Genomic DNA, 13,625 nt, shown 5'->3' on the forward strand with positions numbered 1-13,625 from the left:
TGCCCTGGTTCAGGAATGAATGGGTCAGTTGGTTTCAAAAAGGGAAACCAATGAGACAATTCTCCAAACTCAAAAAAAAAAAAAAATAAAAAATCTTTGAAAAAGTTGTTTTCTTCATTTGTTGCTATGGGGGTGGTACAGTGCATCTTTCTTATGATATCCTGGAAAAGGAATGCTAGACCTTTTTCATAATTGTACCTGTGCCTGTTTCTCTGTAGTTGTACAATCCGGGAGTGGTAGAAGTCCATAAGAGTGCAGGTGGTATTGACATCCTGCAAAAAGACTTGCCTTTCTTTCTTTTTCTGCATTAAGTATAATGACTATTTTTATTTTGTGTATTTCGCTTTCATTCAGTTTCTCTGCATTGTAATTGATGTGAGTAGCATTTCAGTGAATGATTTTAACTTAGCAGTCCATTGTAGCATTACTTGTTGATAAGGTGATCTAAAGCCTTGAAAACATTTGCCAAGAATAAAATCTGCAATCAGATGAATACTTTCTTAATTATGACTCAGAATTTTTGGAACTGTACAGGAACTGTACAGAAACTGTATACAGACTAGAGAATTGTGCACCACCTTCCAAAAGGCAGCTCTCCCATACAAGAGTAGTACACACCTCTTCTAACAATTTATAGTTTATCCAGCAATTATAAAATATATTTCCAAGCTCATACAGCAAGTCCTGAATGACTGACTGCAGTCATGATCACTTTATTAAAATCCCAAGAACAATTTCAAAAAGATACGATTTAGCACACTTGAAGTGTGCCAGACTATCCTATTTACTGGCTGATTTATCCAAGGCAATTTATGTAAGGCACTTTGGTACATTATACATTAAAAACAAGACTACTTTACTGCAAGCTGTTTACATTCTGTAGTGGTATGAGACATCAAGTCTGTAGTATGAGACATCAAGTCTGCACATCCTCAGCCCTTGTTTTTCAGCTTTAAGTTTCAGTTTTCAAGTAGAAGAGTGACCAACAATGTTAAAGAGTCAAAAACTGCCTCCCTTTTGGAACTGTGACAGCTAATACTGTGACTCACAACACTTCACAAATGAAACTGTAATACTGGCTGCAAGCATTCAGTTCTGAACCTTGATATTATCCTTTTAACTCATTTGTGCTGGGAGATTGGCCCTATCTGTTCTCTGACATGCAGATCCCCTCCCCTTGGCACTCCCCTACTTCTTATACATACTAACTCCAAAATCACAGCACCCTAGAGAAGAGAAAGTACTCTATGATAGCACAATTTCAGCATTAGTATCCCTTCAGCAATCATACTTTGTTCCAAGAATCTCAGTTAATTTCCTCATATTTTGGGAAGACACAGGTGAAAGGAAAGACAAAGGTCAGAATAAGTCACACAAAGAATGAGGTGACAGTCATAATAAAAATGTGGCCACCATTTAGAGATAAGCAGGGGTGTATCTCAGAGTCTTACATCCTTTTAGTCTCAAAACATTTTATTACTACATTTGTATATTTTCATCTGCTGCCAAGTCAGTGTTTACCGTCATAACATTGTCTTCTTAAAAAAATTACTTGTAAATTAATGAGAGGTACCAGGTTAAAAAAACAAACACACTAGGGCTTAACAGCAACAGGATGTAAAAATTAAAATTATAATGCGACTGCTTTGGATGCACTGAATTGGAAATATTAACTAGTATTAATTGAATTGCTTGTTTGGCATATTTTCATAACTGACTGGTGGAGATGTGTGACATTGACACACTTATCACTGCCCTTGGAATATGCACTGCATAGGAGATATTATTATTATGAATCAGTTATTCATTTTATAGTTACATTAATATTACAAAAATCAAGCAAGTTACAAATGACTGTACATCAGCAATACACTGATAATACGGGTCTATATTACCATATCGAATGGTAATAATGCCGAACGCTCATATGAGCGAATATTCACGAGAACAAACTTATGTTTTTGGGGTCGCAGTACAGTGAGGATTGGAATATTTGCCCTTTCCTCATTGTAGTGCAGCCCCCCACAACAACAAGTTCATTCTCGTGAATATTCGCTCATATGAGCGTTCGGCATTATTACCATTCAATATGATAATATAGACCCGATAATAGAACTATGGTTCTTACAGTCAGAGAGAGAGAGTTACTGAATTTTATTTTTATTTATTTTGCAAATAGGCACAGATTTCATAGCTATCCAAATATGTTAAGATATAAACTATAAATATAAAAATGTAAAAACTGAAGTATGCTTAAGAAAAATAATGTTACTTTTCTAAACTGTACAGTTACTAAATGAGGGAAGTTATTTTTCTAATATTAGAAAAAGATTTAAGTTTAACATGTTCTGCCTTTTAAAATTAAGAGATTTTGAATTTATTGTCCCTTACCAGTAAAAAGGAGAGCTTGTGCTGAATAACACTCTTATTTATACTTTTAGTTATACTTTTAGTAGTATTAATGGCTGAAATATTTATTTGTAGAATTCTTTAGGCATTATTTCTCAAATAAAAAGTACATGAGTCTTGGGCTGCGTGAAGGCAGACCATGATGTAGTTTCCCAGAGCTCATGTGAAACAGACGAGTTAAACAAATATAGCAGATGCAGGGTTGTGTAATGCATAGTGACATGGGTATAGTGATCTTTCTTATTCTGCAGTAAATATGTATGTGTATTCCTACATAGTAAATGATTTGTAATATGCATATACATGTATGAAATGTTGTGTACATTAATTTTTATTTATTCTACATAACCATACTCAGAAAACATGGTGCCAAGTTCTTGGATCCATAGAAGTATACATCCCTCCCAATGCAGCAGCTGTGATCTGACACTGGAGTTGCACTGTAACTCATAAAAGAATATAGAGATAACATCTTCCAGCATAAAGCGGTGATATTCCTGTACATCCTTGGTCATACAGTCCTGTCATCTGTCACTCTCAGTGAATTAACATCACAGGAATGTTTAAATCCATCTATTCCAATTAAACATGGGAGTAAATCATAAAATGTTTTATAAATAAAGCAGATTTTTAATTAAAGCCCATGCAGTTACACATGAGAGCAGAGTGGCCCGCTATATCTGGCATGTAAACACAAGCTAATTATTTTAGAACTCTTAACCTACGTTAATTTGTTTCTTGATATGCTCACAACATCAGGATAAATAGAAGCATACTTTAACTGACAGGTAAACCTTAACTAATTATTTTGGAGCTCTGACCTTTCATATAAATTTTTTTTCTTGAAATGCACCCACCTAGGCATATGTTAATATTATCATTCAATTAAAATGATCTTATTTTTCCAATTTTTTTTCATAATTACTGACAATTAGATATTATAACCTAGTTAACATGCTAAATTACTGCTGAAAAGAATACCTTTCTGCTTGACAGCCAGTCATTAACCAGTGTTCTGTTATCTTTTCGTGTTGCAGCCTTGGAAGACTCGGAGGGATATTCAGGATCTGGTGTTCCTGCAGGAAACATGTACTTCCTGCCTCCTCCAAGTATTACCTGAAATTACAATTATGAAGAAACATTATGGCATCTGTGTTTAGTCTGTTTCAATCATGCAATGACTGACCATTTACAGATCATGTACAATCTACAGATTTGACAATCTTTTAGCATCAACTGTAATAATTTCAGTGTCATCTTATCCCAAATTCACCTTATGTGTTTTTTTTGAGCTTCATGAATGGATAATTTATGTGTGTGTGTGTGTGTGTGTGTGTGTGTGTGTGTGTGTGTGTGTGTGTGTGTGTGTGTGTGTGTGTGTGTGTCTGTGTCCATCTACATGTGCACTCACACGTGTGTCCATGTGCATCAGTGTGCATATGTGTGTGTGCGTGTGCACGTGTGTGGGTATCTGTGTGTGCATGCATGCATGTGTATGTCTGCATATGTCTCCTTGTGTGTGTGTGTGTGTGTGTGTGTGTTTTGATGATATGAAGTAGTGCCAGCTGTGCCAGGGGGAGTAAGGCAGTGCATGGTAATATATGTCACCATAGCTAGCTGGAGTTTTGTAAAGAATTATATGTCATTTGAATATCAATCTGATTTGTACAGATGCTGTGTTAAAAATGTATTTGTAAAGTTGCTTGTGTTTAAAATGTATCAATAGTGGGTCTTACTGGACAGAAAAGAAATATACATGTATGTCAGACTGTATTGTTGTAAATGATGAAATATATTACTCTGGTAAAGCTGCAACTTCTGTTTCTAAACTGTAATACTGATTGTTTAAATTATGAGAAGGTTAAACAATGTTTATTGGAATGCTTTAAGTTAACACCTGAAGCTTACAGAAAACAATTTCATGAGCATAGACATAGGACAGATGAACAGATCAAATAAAAGCTTCTAGCTTGGATGGCAATTAAAATCCTTTTATTGTAGGAAAAGTTAAAATCTTCATGTCAAGTTAAAATCTTGATATAGAATAAAACAGTCCCTATGTATTCCAAACGATAAGCGATTTCGGTATCTTCTTAAGCTGTTATCACAGTTGATCTGTTAGACTGGTTAAGCTGTTATCAGAGTCCATCACAGTCACATAGCAGCTACTACATCTTCAGTGTGGATACTTTGTATATCAGACCAAAAAGATTGGATACTTTGAAGCCATCATAAGACTGGAAGCTTTGGAGCCATCATTTCGCTATGGTATAACTGCATTCACAGCGTGAATATCTTGTAAGTGCATTTAATTTAAGTACTGGAAATGTATGCAAGTTTTTTGCTATATATGTTGCACTTTTAAGTTTTATATAATTTAACCACACTATCTATTCTCCAAGAGAACTTTACTTCATTGGCCATTGTTGTACAGCGTTTCATTTTGAATACTGTTTTTACTTGTTACTGATAGCTGTACTTTAACATTAGGAGGTACCCTTTCTTTATTACCTATGAACCTATGTGTTAAAAGTGCATTTGTAAAGTTGCTTGTATTAAAAATGTATTAACAGTGGGTCATGCTGGACAGAAAATAAATATACCTGTATGTCAGACTGTATTGTTGTAACTGATGAAACGAATATATTTTACGAGAGGACACTGTAAGGTAAGGGGTTAAGCTGAGCCCAGCTAACCATAAGAAAAATAGCCTGAAATTAAATGACTTGGTTTAGGCCATAAATATCTTATCTCACAGGTCTGAAGGCAGCCAGAGACACAATGTCTGTGAAAAGCCTGGGCTGGGATCCTGATCTGTTGTCAGTAGTGGAGAACTAATTGCTACCCAGGGGGTGCCAGAGAATTTTTTTTTTTAGTTTTTACAGAAAGAGTAGAAGTGTTGGAATTGTTTTACAGTTTCCAGATACTGCAATAAACCTTAGCTAAAGTTCTGTGTGTGTATTGTAACACATAAGTCCCAGATCAGTCCACACTACCTTATCTGGCTTGTTCCTACTTGTTAGGTCTATGAGGAGAGCAGCTATGGTACTATAACTGGGGACAAACTTTCTGTAGTACACTGCTGTCCCTAAGAATGCCCCTCACCTGCTTTTTGGTAACAGGTGCAGGCCATGCCTGAATGGCTTCCATCTTGGCAGGTTCTGGTCTGATCTTACCATTCCCCACTCTATGTCCCAGGTAGAAAACCTCAACCATACTCACCTGACATTTGCTGGGTTTAATGGTCAACCCTGCCCTCTGTAGTCTGCCCAGCACCTCCCTGACATGTTGAAGGTGCTCTTGCCAGGAATGGCTGTAAATGGCAATATCATATAGGTAAGCAAGGGAAAACCTTCCTGCTCCTACTAGAATATGATCTACCAGCCTCTGGAAAGTTTCTGAGGCATTTTGTATCCCAAAGGGCATCTTTGTGAACTCATACAAGCCAAAAGGATTCACAAAGGCTGACCTCTCCCTAGCACTGGGAGTCAAAGGCACTTGCCAGTAACCCTTGGGAAAATCAATAGTGGTAAGATACTTAACCTCACCCAGCTGCTATAGGGCTTCATCTGTCCTAGGCATGGGGTAAGCATCTGACTCAGCGTGACTAATTTCCTGTAGTCCACACAGAGCCTGGTACTGCTATCCTTCTTTGGCACCAGCACTACCGAGGAGACCCAGGGACTGTTGGACTCTTGAATTATCCCTATTTCCAACATTTCCTGTATCTCCACCCTCAGTGTCTGTTTGACTCTCTCAGGCATCCTGTAAGGGGCCTGCCTAATAGGCCTTTGAGGTCCTCTATCCATCTGATGCTGCAACAGTTGGGTGCACCCTGGTTTCCTAGTGAACATGTCCCCAAACTCCTGCAACACTGCTTGGATTTCTCAAACGTGGGTAGGAAATGGCTGCTGGGACATTGCTACACCTTCCACTGAGGTGTCAGCCTAAGCCTCACTGAGGAGATCAGTCACCAGATCTCCCTCAGACTCCTCCTACAATCAACAGCAAATAATCAGCACAAGGGCCTCCCTATCATGGTAAGGTTTCATCATGTTAACATGGTACAAGTTGTGCTCCTGCCTCCTGTCTAGAAGTTCTACCATGTAGTTAACATCAATTACCTTCCTTACCACCTTGTAGGGTCCCTCCCAAGCTGCTTGCAGCTTGTTGTGTCTGACAGAAATGAGAACCATTACCTGCTGCCCTACAGCATACTTTCTAGCTCGAGTATTCCTGTCATACCAGATCTTTTTCTGTTGTTGGGCTTCTGCCAGGTGCTTCTGGGCCAAGCCCTTGAGTTCCCTGAGCCTTGTCCTCAGGTTTAGGGCATATGCCACAACATACTCCTTGTGAGATTCACACTCACCTTCCCACTCATCACAAATTAAGTCCAGAGGCCCCCTCATCCTATGCCCATACAGCAACTCAAAGGGTGAAAATCCTGTGGATTCATGGGGAACTTTTCTGTAAGCAAACAACAGATGGGGTAAATATTTGTCCCTCTCCCTCTTAAACTGGTCTGCAAATACCCATAGTAGGGACTTGATTGTAGAGTTTAACCTTTCAAAAGACCTCTAGCCTGGGGATAGTAGGGAGTGGTCTTCAGGTGCTTCACCCCACAGTCCTTCCACAGACAAGCCAGCAGGTCTGACATGAAATTGGCACCTCTGTCAGTCAGTATTTCTTTTGGGAAACCTACTCTGCTGAAAACCCTCTAACAAAGTATTTGCCACCTTTTCTGCCTCAGACAAAGCCACTGCCTCAGGGCATCTTGTAGCATAATCTACTACCACTAGGATATACTTTTTCCCTATGTAACTTGGGGTCCTCAGAGGCCCCAACCTCAGCTACCCTCTGAAATGGCTCCTCAATCACAGGCAAAGGCATCAAAGGAGCTCTCACCTTGTCTCCTGCCTTGCCTAATTTTTGGCACTGCTCACAGGTCCTGCAGTACACTGTTACATCTGGAAATTCAAGGCCAAATAGAAGTTCTGCATAATACATCTCTTTGTATGTTTTATGCCCATATGACCTCCAAAGGGAATATCATGGGCTATGACTAGAAGTGACAGATGGTAGGCTCTAGGCACTACCAACTGCTGTATCCTCTCACCTTATAGCCTCCCTCAGGGGTCCACTCTCTATACAGTAACCCTTTGTCCCAGTATACAGATTCCCTCTTCCCCTGAGAATCAGGTGCCTCTCTAGCTACCTGCCTCAGGCCTTGTAATGTAGGTTCTGAGAGCTGAGCCAGTGTCAACTCTCTCTTTGCAAGTCGTCCCCGCTCACCTTCAACAGAAAGTCTGGCATCCTCTGACAGTGGTGCCTCACTGTCAGCCTGGGTACTACTACTCACCTCTGCCTTTGCAGTCACTCTGTCCAAGCAGCTGTGGCTCATCTTCAGTCTCACTGCTACTGAGTAGCTTCCTCCCTGAAGTAACCACCTCACCAGTCCTGGCTGCAAGTATGCAGTCTGTTTGGGTCTCCCCAGGCTACCAGACCCATGTGCTTGTCTCCTAGCCTGATTGTGTGTAACTGCATAAACACATGGTACTGCCTCATCAAAATCCTTCCCTATCAGGACATCTGCAGGATGGTAGTTTGGTACCCCTGTTGTCTCAAGACAACCTACTATTGGCATTTTGTCTTTCCCACTTACTGCTTGGATTTCTCAAACGTGGGTAGGAAATGGCTGCTGGGACATTGCTACACCTTCCACTGAGGTGTCAGCCTGAGCCTCACTGAGGAGATCAGTCACCAGATCTCCCTCAGACTCCTCCTACAATCAACAGCAAATAATCAGCACAAGGGCCTCCCTATCATGGTAAGGTTTCATCATGTTAACATGGTACAATTGTGCTCCTGCCTCCTGTCTAGAAGTTCTACCATGTAGTTAACATCAATTACCTTCCTTACCACCTTGTAGGGTCCCTCCCAAGCTGCTTGCAGCTTGTTGTGTCTGACAGAAATGAGAACCATTACCTGCTGCCCTACAGCATACTTTCTAGCTCGAGTATTCCTGTCATACCAGATCTTTTTCTGTTGTTGGGCTTCTGCCAGGTGCTTCTGGGCCAAGCCCTTGAGTTCCCTGAGCCTTGTCCTCAGGTTTAGGGCATATGCCACAACATACTCCTTGTGAGATTCACACTCACCTTCCCACTCATCACAAATTAAGTCCAGAGGCCCCCTCATCCTATGCCCATACAGCAACTCAAAGGGTGAAAATCCTGTGGATTCATGGGGAACTTTTCTGTAAGCAAACAACAGATGGGGTAAATATTTGTCCCTCTCCCTCTTAAACTGGTCTGCAAATACCCATAGTAGGGACTTGATTGTAGAGTTTAACCTTTCAAAAGACCTCTAGCCTGGGGATAGTAGGGAGTGGTCTTCAGGTGCTTCACCCCACAGTCCTTCCACAGACAAGCCAGCAGGTCTGACATGAAATTGGCACCTCTGTCAGTCAGTATTTCTTTTGGGAAACCTACTCTGCTGAAAACCCTCTAACAAAGTATTTGCCACCTTTTCTGCCTCAGACAAAGCCACTGCCTCAGGGCATCTTGTAGCATAATCTACCACCACTAGGATATACTTTTTCCCTATGTAACTTGGGGTCCTCAGAGGCCCCAACCTCAGCTACCCTCTGAAATGGCTCCTCAATCACAGGCAAAGGCATCAAAGGAGCTCTCACCTTGTCTCCTGCCTTGCCTAATTTTTGGCACTGCTCACAGGTCCTGCAGTACACTGTTACATCTGGAAATTCAAGGCCAAATAGAAGTTCTGCATAATACATCTCTTTGTATGTTTTATGCCCATATGACCTCCAAAGGGAATATCATGGGCTATGACTAGAAGTGACAGATGGTAGGCTCTAGGCACTACCAACTGCTGTATCCTCTCACCTTATAGCCTCCCTCAGGGGTCCACTCTCTATACAGTAACCCTTTGTCCCAGTATACAGATTCCCTCTTCCCCTGAGAATCAGGTGCCTCTCTAGCTACCTGCCTCAGGCCTTGTAATGTAGGTTCTGAGAGGTGAGCCAGTGTCAACTCTCTCTTTGCAAGTCGTCCCCGCTCACCTTCAACAGAAAGTCTGGCATCCTCTGACAGTGGTGCCTCACTGTCAGCCTGGGTACTACTACTCACCTCTGCCTTTGCAGTCACTCTGTCCAAGCAGCTGTGGCTCATCTTTAGTCTCACTGCTACTGAGTAGCTTCCTCCCTGAAGTAACCACCTCACCAGTCCTGGCTGCAAGTATGCAGTCTGTTTGGGTCTCCCCAGGCTACCAGACCCATGTGCTTGTCTCCTAGCCTGATTGTGTGTAACTGCATAAACACATGGTACTGCCTCATCAAAATCCTTCCCTATCAGGACATCTGCAGGATGGTAGTTTGGTACCCCTGTTGTCTCAAGACAACCTACTATTGGCATTTTGTCTTTCCCACTTACTGGCTCCCTCACCTTTTATTCCCCACCTTGCCTCTGTGGACAGCTATATGCCACATGGTCCCACTGGTTGCATTCAAAACATTTAACCCTATGTCCTGGATGTGTACCTGGACTAGTGGCTTCCCCTGCTACTGGCAGATTCTGTTGGGGCAGTCTGGGCTGCCCACCATGGGTTCTTTTAGACCCATGAGCAGTACTGAGGTCCCTTTCTTGTGCAGGGATGTCCTGCTTGCTAGGTATAGGTCTCCCTTCTTCCCCAACTCATCTGAAGTAGCACACTGTCTATCAGCTAACCAGATCCTCATGTCCTCAGGCAAAGTGCTAAGGGCTTGTTCCCTCACCAAAAGGTCTGCCAGCCCTTCAAAAGTGGTGACTTGACATCCACTCACCCACCTATGAAAATAAGTGCTCAGTTCAGCAACATATTCACACACACTTTCATCTGCCTTGCGTCTATGCTCACGAAACTTTTTCCTATAAGTTTCCGGTGTTAGCTTAAAAAATTCTAGCAAACAATACTTAACAGCAGTATAATTTAAGAAATCATTGTCTGACAGTTTGAAAAGTACATTTACAGCTTTACCATGGAATAAGGGGGTCAGAAACAGTACCCAGAGCCATTGGTCAACATCATACTGTTTACATGCCCCCTCAAACATATGAATGAAACTATCAAAATTATCTCCCTCTGTAAACTGAGGAAGAAATTTACTGACCTTTTGTGCTTTTGGGGTCTGGTTACTCCCTTCCCCATTACCTCCATGACTCTGGCAAAGAGTCAGCATCTCTTTTTCGTGCTGCCTCTGCCTTTCCTTCTCCGCAGCTTTCAGGCCTAGCAGTTTCTCATTCTTTTCAGCCTATAGACATCTCAGTCTCTCTGATGCTTCTGTTTCCAAACGCCTGGCCTCCAACTCAGGTCTCTATCTCCAGATGGATTTTTAAGTCCTCTGCAGAAAGGTTGAGCTGGCCATTCTCTGGGTGTTGTACATCTCCATGGCCAGTCTGATCGCCCTCCTGATTGCTGTTTTCTGATGCAGTTGTGACCAAAGCTGCAATCATGTCTGCCTTAGTCAGGTTTCCATGCACCAGTCCCTTAGCCTGGCACATCTCAGCCAACTGGCTCTTTGTTAGCTTGCCATAATCCTCTGCTGACATGCTTGCCTGCTCTCCCTGACTAACTAAGCTAACAAAAGAAAGAAAACTGTTGTGATCTGAACTTTGAATATTCACTGTGTGGCTGGATTAGAGTACAAAAACTCCTTCAGAGATCACTGTACACAAGCTACAGGAATTTACTATCCACACCACTACTAGCCAGTTGCCAACCAATTAATATGTGGTATGGATATTCCACCACTGCCAACCAATTAATATGTGATGCCCGTGCACTGGCCCAGTAATCAAGGAGCCTAAATACTCCCCACTAACACCAGTGATGGGCGTGCACATTGGGAAGTATAACAAATACACACACACAGTAAAGTACAATTTCCCTTAAGAGCACACAGAGATCAGAGTTAGTCTGGGGCTGGTTTCCCCCTTTCTCTCCAGGTCCCCCAATAAGACTCCCCACTGACACAGCTATAGGGTACAGATCTCAGCTGAGTAGTCAAGCCAAAACCTCTCAAGCCCTTTCATTCCAACCAGTGCTTCATGTCCCTGCCCAAGTAACTGACACACACACAAACTTTGAGATTTGGTTTATATACAAACATGCAGACACTCCTGGGGAAGGCTGACATAGGTTCTCCAGCTATGCCCCCTCCTGCCAGGCTATAAGGTAGTAATTACTGCCACCAATTACTTTTATCAGCTACTAAAAAGGCCATTAACAAAGGGTGTCCAATTATTACTGTGCAATATTATTGTCCAATTAGTAAGTGTGATGAACAGCAAGGCTTATTTGGAGTGGCTTTGTACAGTATCACTATGTATATGCAATGTACTCTAGAGGTTAAATTATCTCTACACAAAACAGTCACAGTTGAAAGGTTTAAATATATTTAATAATAAATAATAAAAACACAAGACACATCTCAATTCAGCACAGTGCTAGTCAATAGTTCAGAGATCACAGGAAAATGCTTAAAATAATACTGGGGAATAGTCTGACATAAATATAAAAAGCAGCTAGACTAAACATATTTTTTTCTATTTATCTCTGAGAGAAGCACTAAACTCTAAGATCCTACTTACATACAGACACAGTAAAGCAAGTGCTAGTGACGGGTCAGTTCTGAAGACAAATGCAAAATGCTCTGATTCTCTCTCTCTCTGAGAAAGTCTTAAAAATAATACATCACTGCTGACTCATTTTAAGTTACATCATTCGTTTCTGGTTCCCAGACTAACAGAAACTCAAGAGTTTTAACATTTCTTTGATCTTGCACCTGGCCAGGAAACTACAGCAATAAAAGACATTACATATGTAAAATCTAGAAATTAACTCTGATCTCAGAAAACAGAAGGAATTCCTCAGTCCAGACATTATGTCTCTGAGCTTTGAGATCAAACAGTCATACAATGCTTGACTTATCAGCTTTCTTCCAGCAGAGTACACTGTGGCTACATTTTTGTAGTTCGACATTTAACATACAGTTTTCTTACATTTAAGAGGGCAAGCCTGTGGATTACATTCATATTTACAATGACATGGAATTATCTACAAAATTCTATCTAGCTAGGCTGGCAGTTTTCACCTATCTTCACACATACCATGAGTTCTTTTGAAGCCTCATTGGGTATGTCCAAGTCCAACTGGGAAGATGATGGTTTAAGGATTAGGTCGTTTAAATTTCTTGTTCAGAATGAATATGATGTTAGATGCTGAAAGTCCCATCATCTTAGACTGGGTGAGGCACTTTAGGCACTGGGCATTAAATAGGTATATAGTGAGAGGAAAGATATGTACATAGGGATTTAGATACAAATGAATGGCAAATCTGGCAATTCTTAGAATCATGTTCTGCTCCAAAACAAAAAAGGATATTGAGACTGGAGATCGTTGTAAGGAATCTGCCTACCACAATCACACTTCCCTGTCTATGTTTGTCTACGTTAACATCTTACAGATTAAAACAACAAATTACAAAAAAAAAAAAAACAAGGACAGTTCCACAACTAGGCACTTAGCTGAGTAAGCGAAGGCAAGGATAATATCAATGACCAAACGAAGAACAAACCAACAGGTAAGTGACCTGTGTTCTGATTGGTAATGAGATAATCTGAGGATTTCATGGTCATATGAATCCTTATGTACCCTTATGCCCACTAGCTCAAGTCATTTGTTGGACGTACGGCTCTATGAAAGGTTTTGACTGTAGTACCCTGTCTAGATGTTCAGGTTATTTGGTGAGATAATCTAATAGCATTAGAATACTGCAACAGTGATCCAAAAAGGACATTGTCAAGCCAGTGACAGTAGTCTCAATAGGCACTTCAAAAAATCTCTTGTTTAACTCAGGCAAGGTCCTGCACTATGCTGCAGTCATTTGTTGCTAAGATTCCATTTCCTAAAGAAACTAATGATTAATGACTATAGACCAGTGGCTAAACTTTGACCTCTAGAAAAGATATTTGAAAATGTGTTTATTCTTAATGGATTGAACATTGTGTGTTTGTCTACTCATGACATGGATTTAAAACCAGCCATAGCACAGAAATGGCCATGTATAGTATCACAAACTCAGTATACCCAAATAAAAAATGGAACTCCTAAAAGCCACACTTTTGTTGATCTGCATATGGCACAAGAAAACAGTTAACCAT

The 13,625-nt window shown here is 40.9% G+C and overlaps 1 protein-coding gene across 1 annotated transcript in view; it reads right to left on the minus strand.

Moving 5' to 3' along the window:
- LOC122801137 (intestinal-type alkaline phosphatase-like) overlaps window positions 1-13,625 on the minus strand; it is a 457,280-nt gene that overhangs the window by 207,429 nt on the left and 236,226 nt on the right. Inside the window, exon 5 of the mRNA XM_044070678.1 lies at window positions 3,391-3,525. Within this exon, the coding sequence (XP_043926613.1) occupies window positions 3,391-3,525 (135 nt within the window). The remainder of the gene's footprint in view (window positions 1-3,390; window positions 3,526-13,625) is intronic.

This window comes from Protopterus annectens, chromosome 4.part1 (assembly GCF_019279795.1).
Source record: "Protopterus annectens isolate FY-2018-M chromosome 4.part1, PAN1.0, whole genome shotgun sequence".
NCBI classification, from domain to species: domain Eukaryota; kingdom Metazoa; phylum Chordata; order Ceratodontiformes; family Protopteridae; genus Protopterus; species Protopterus annectens.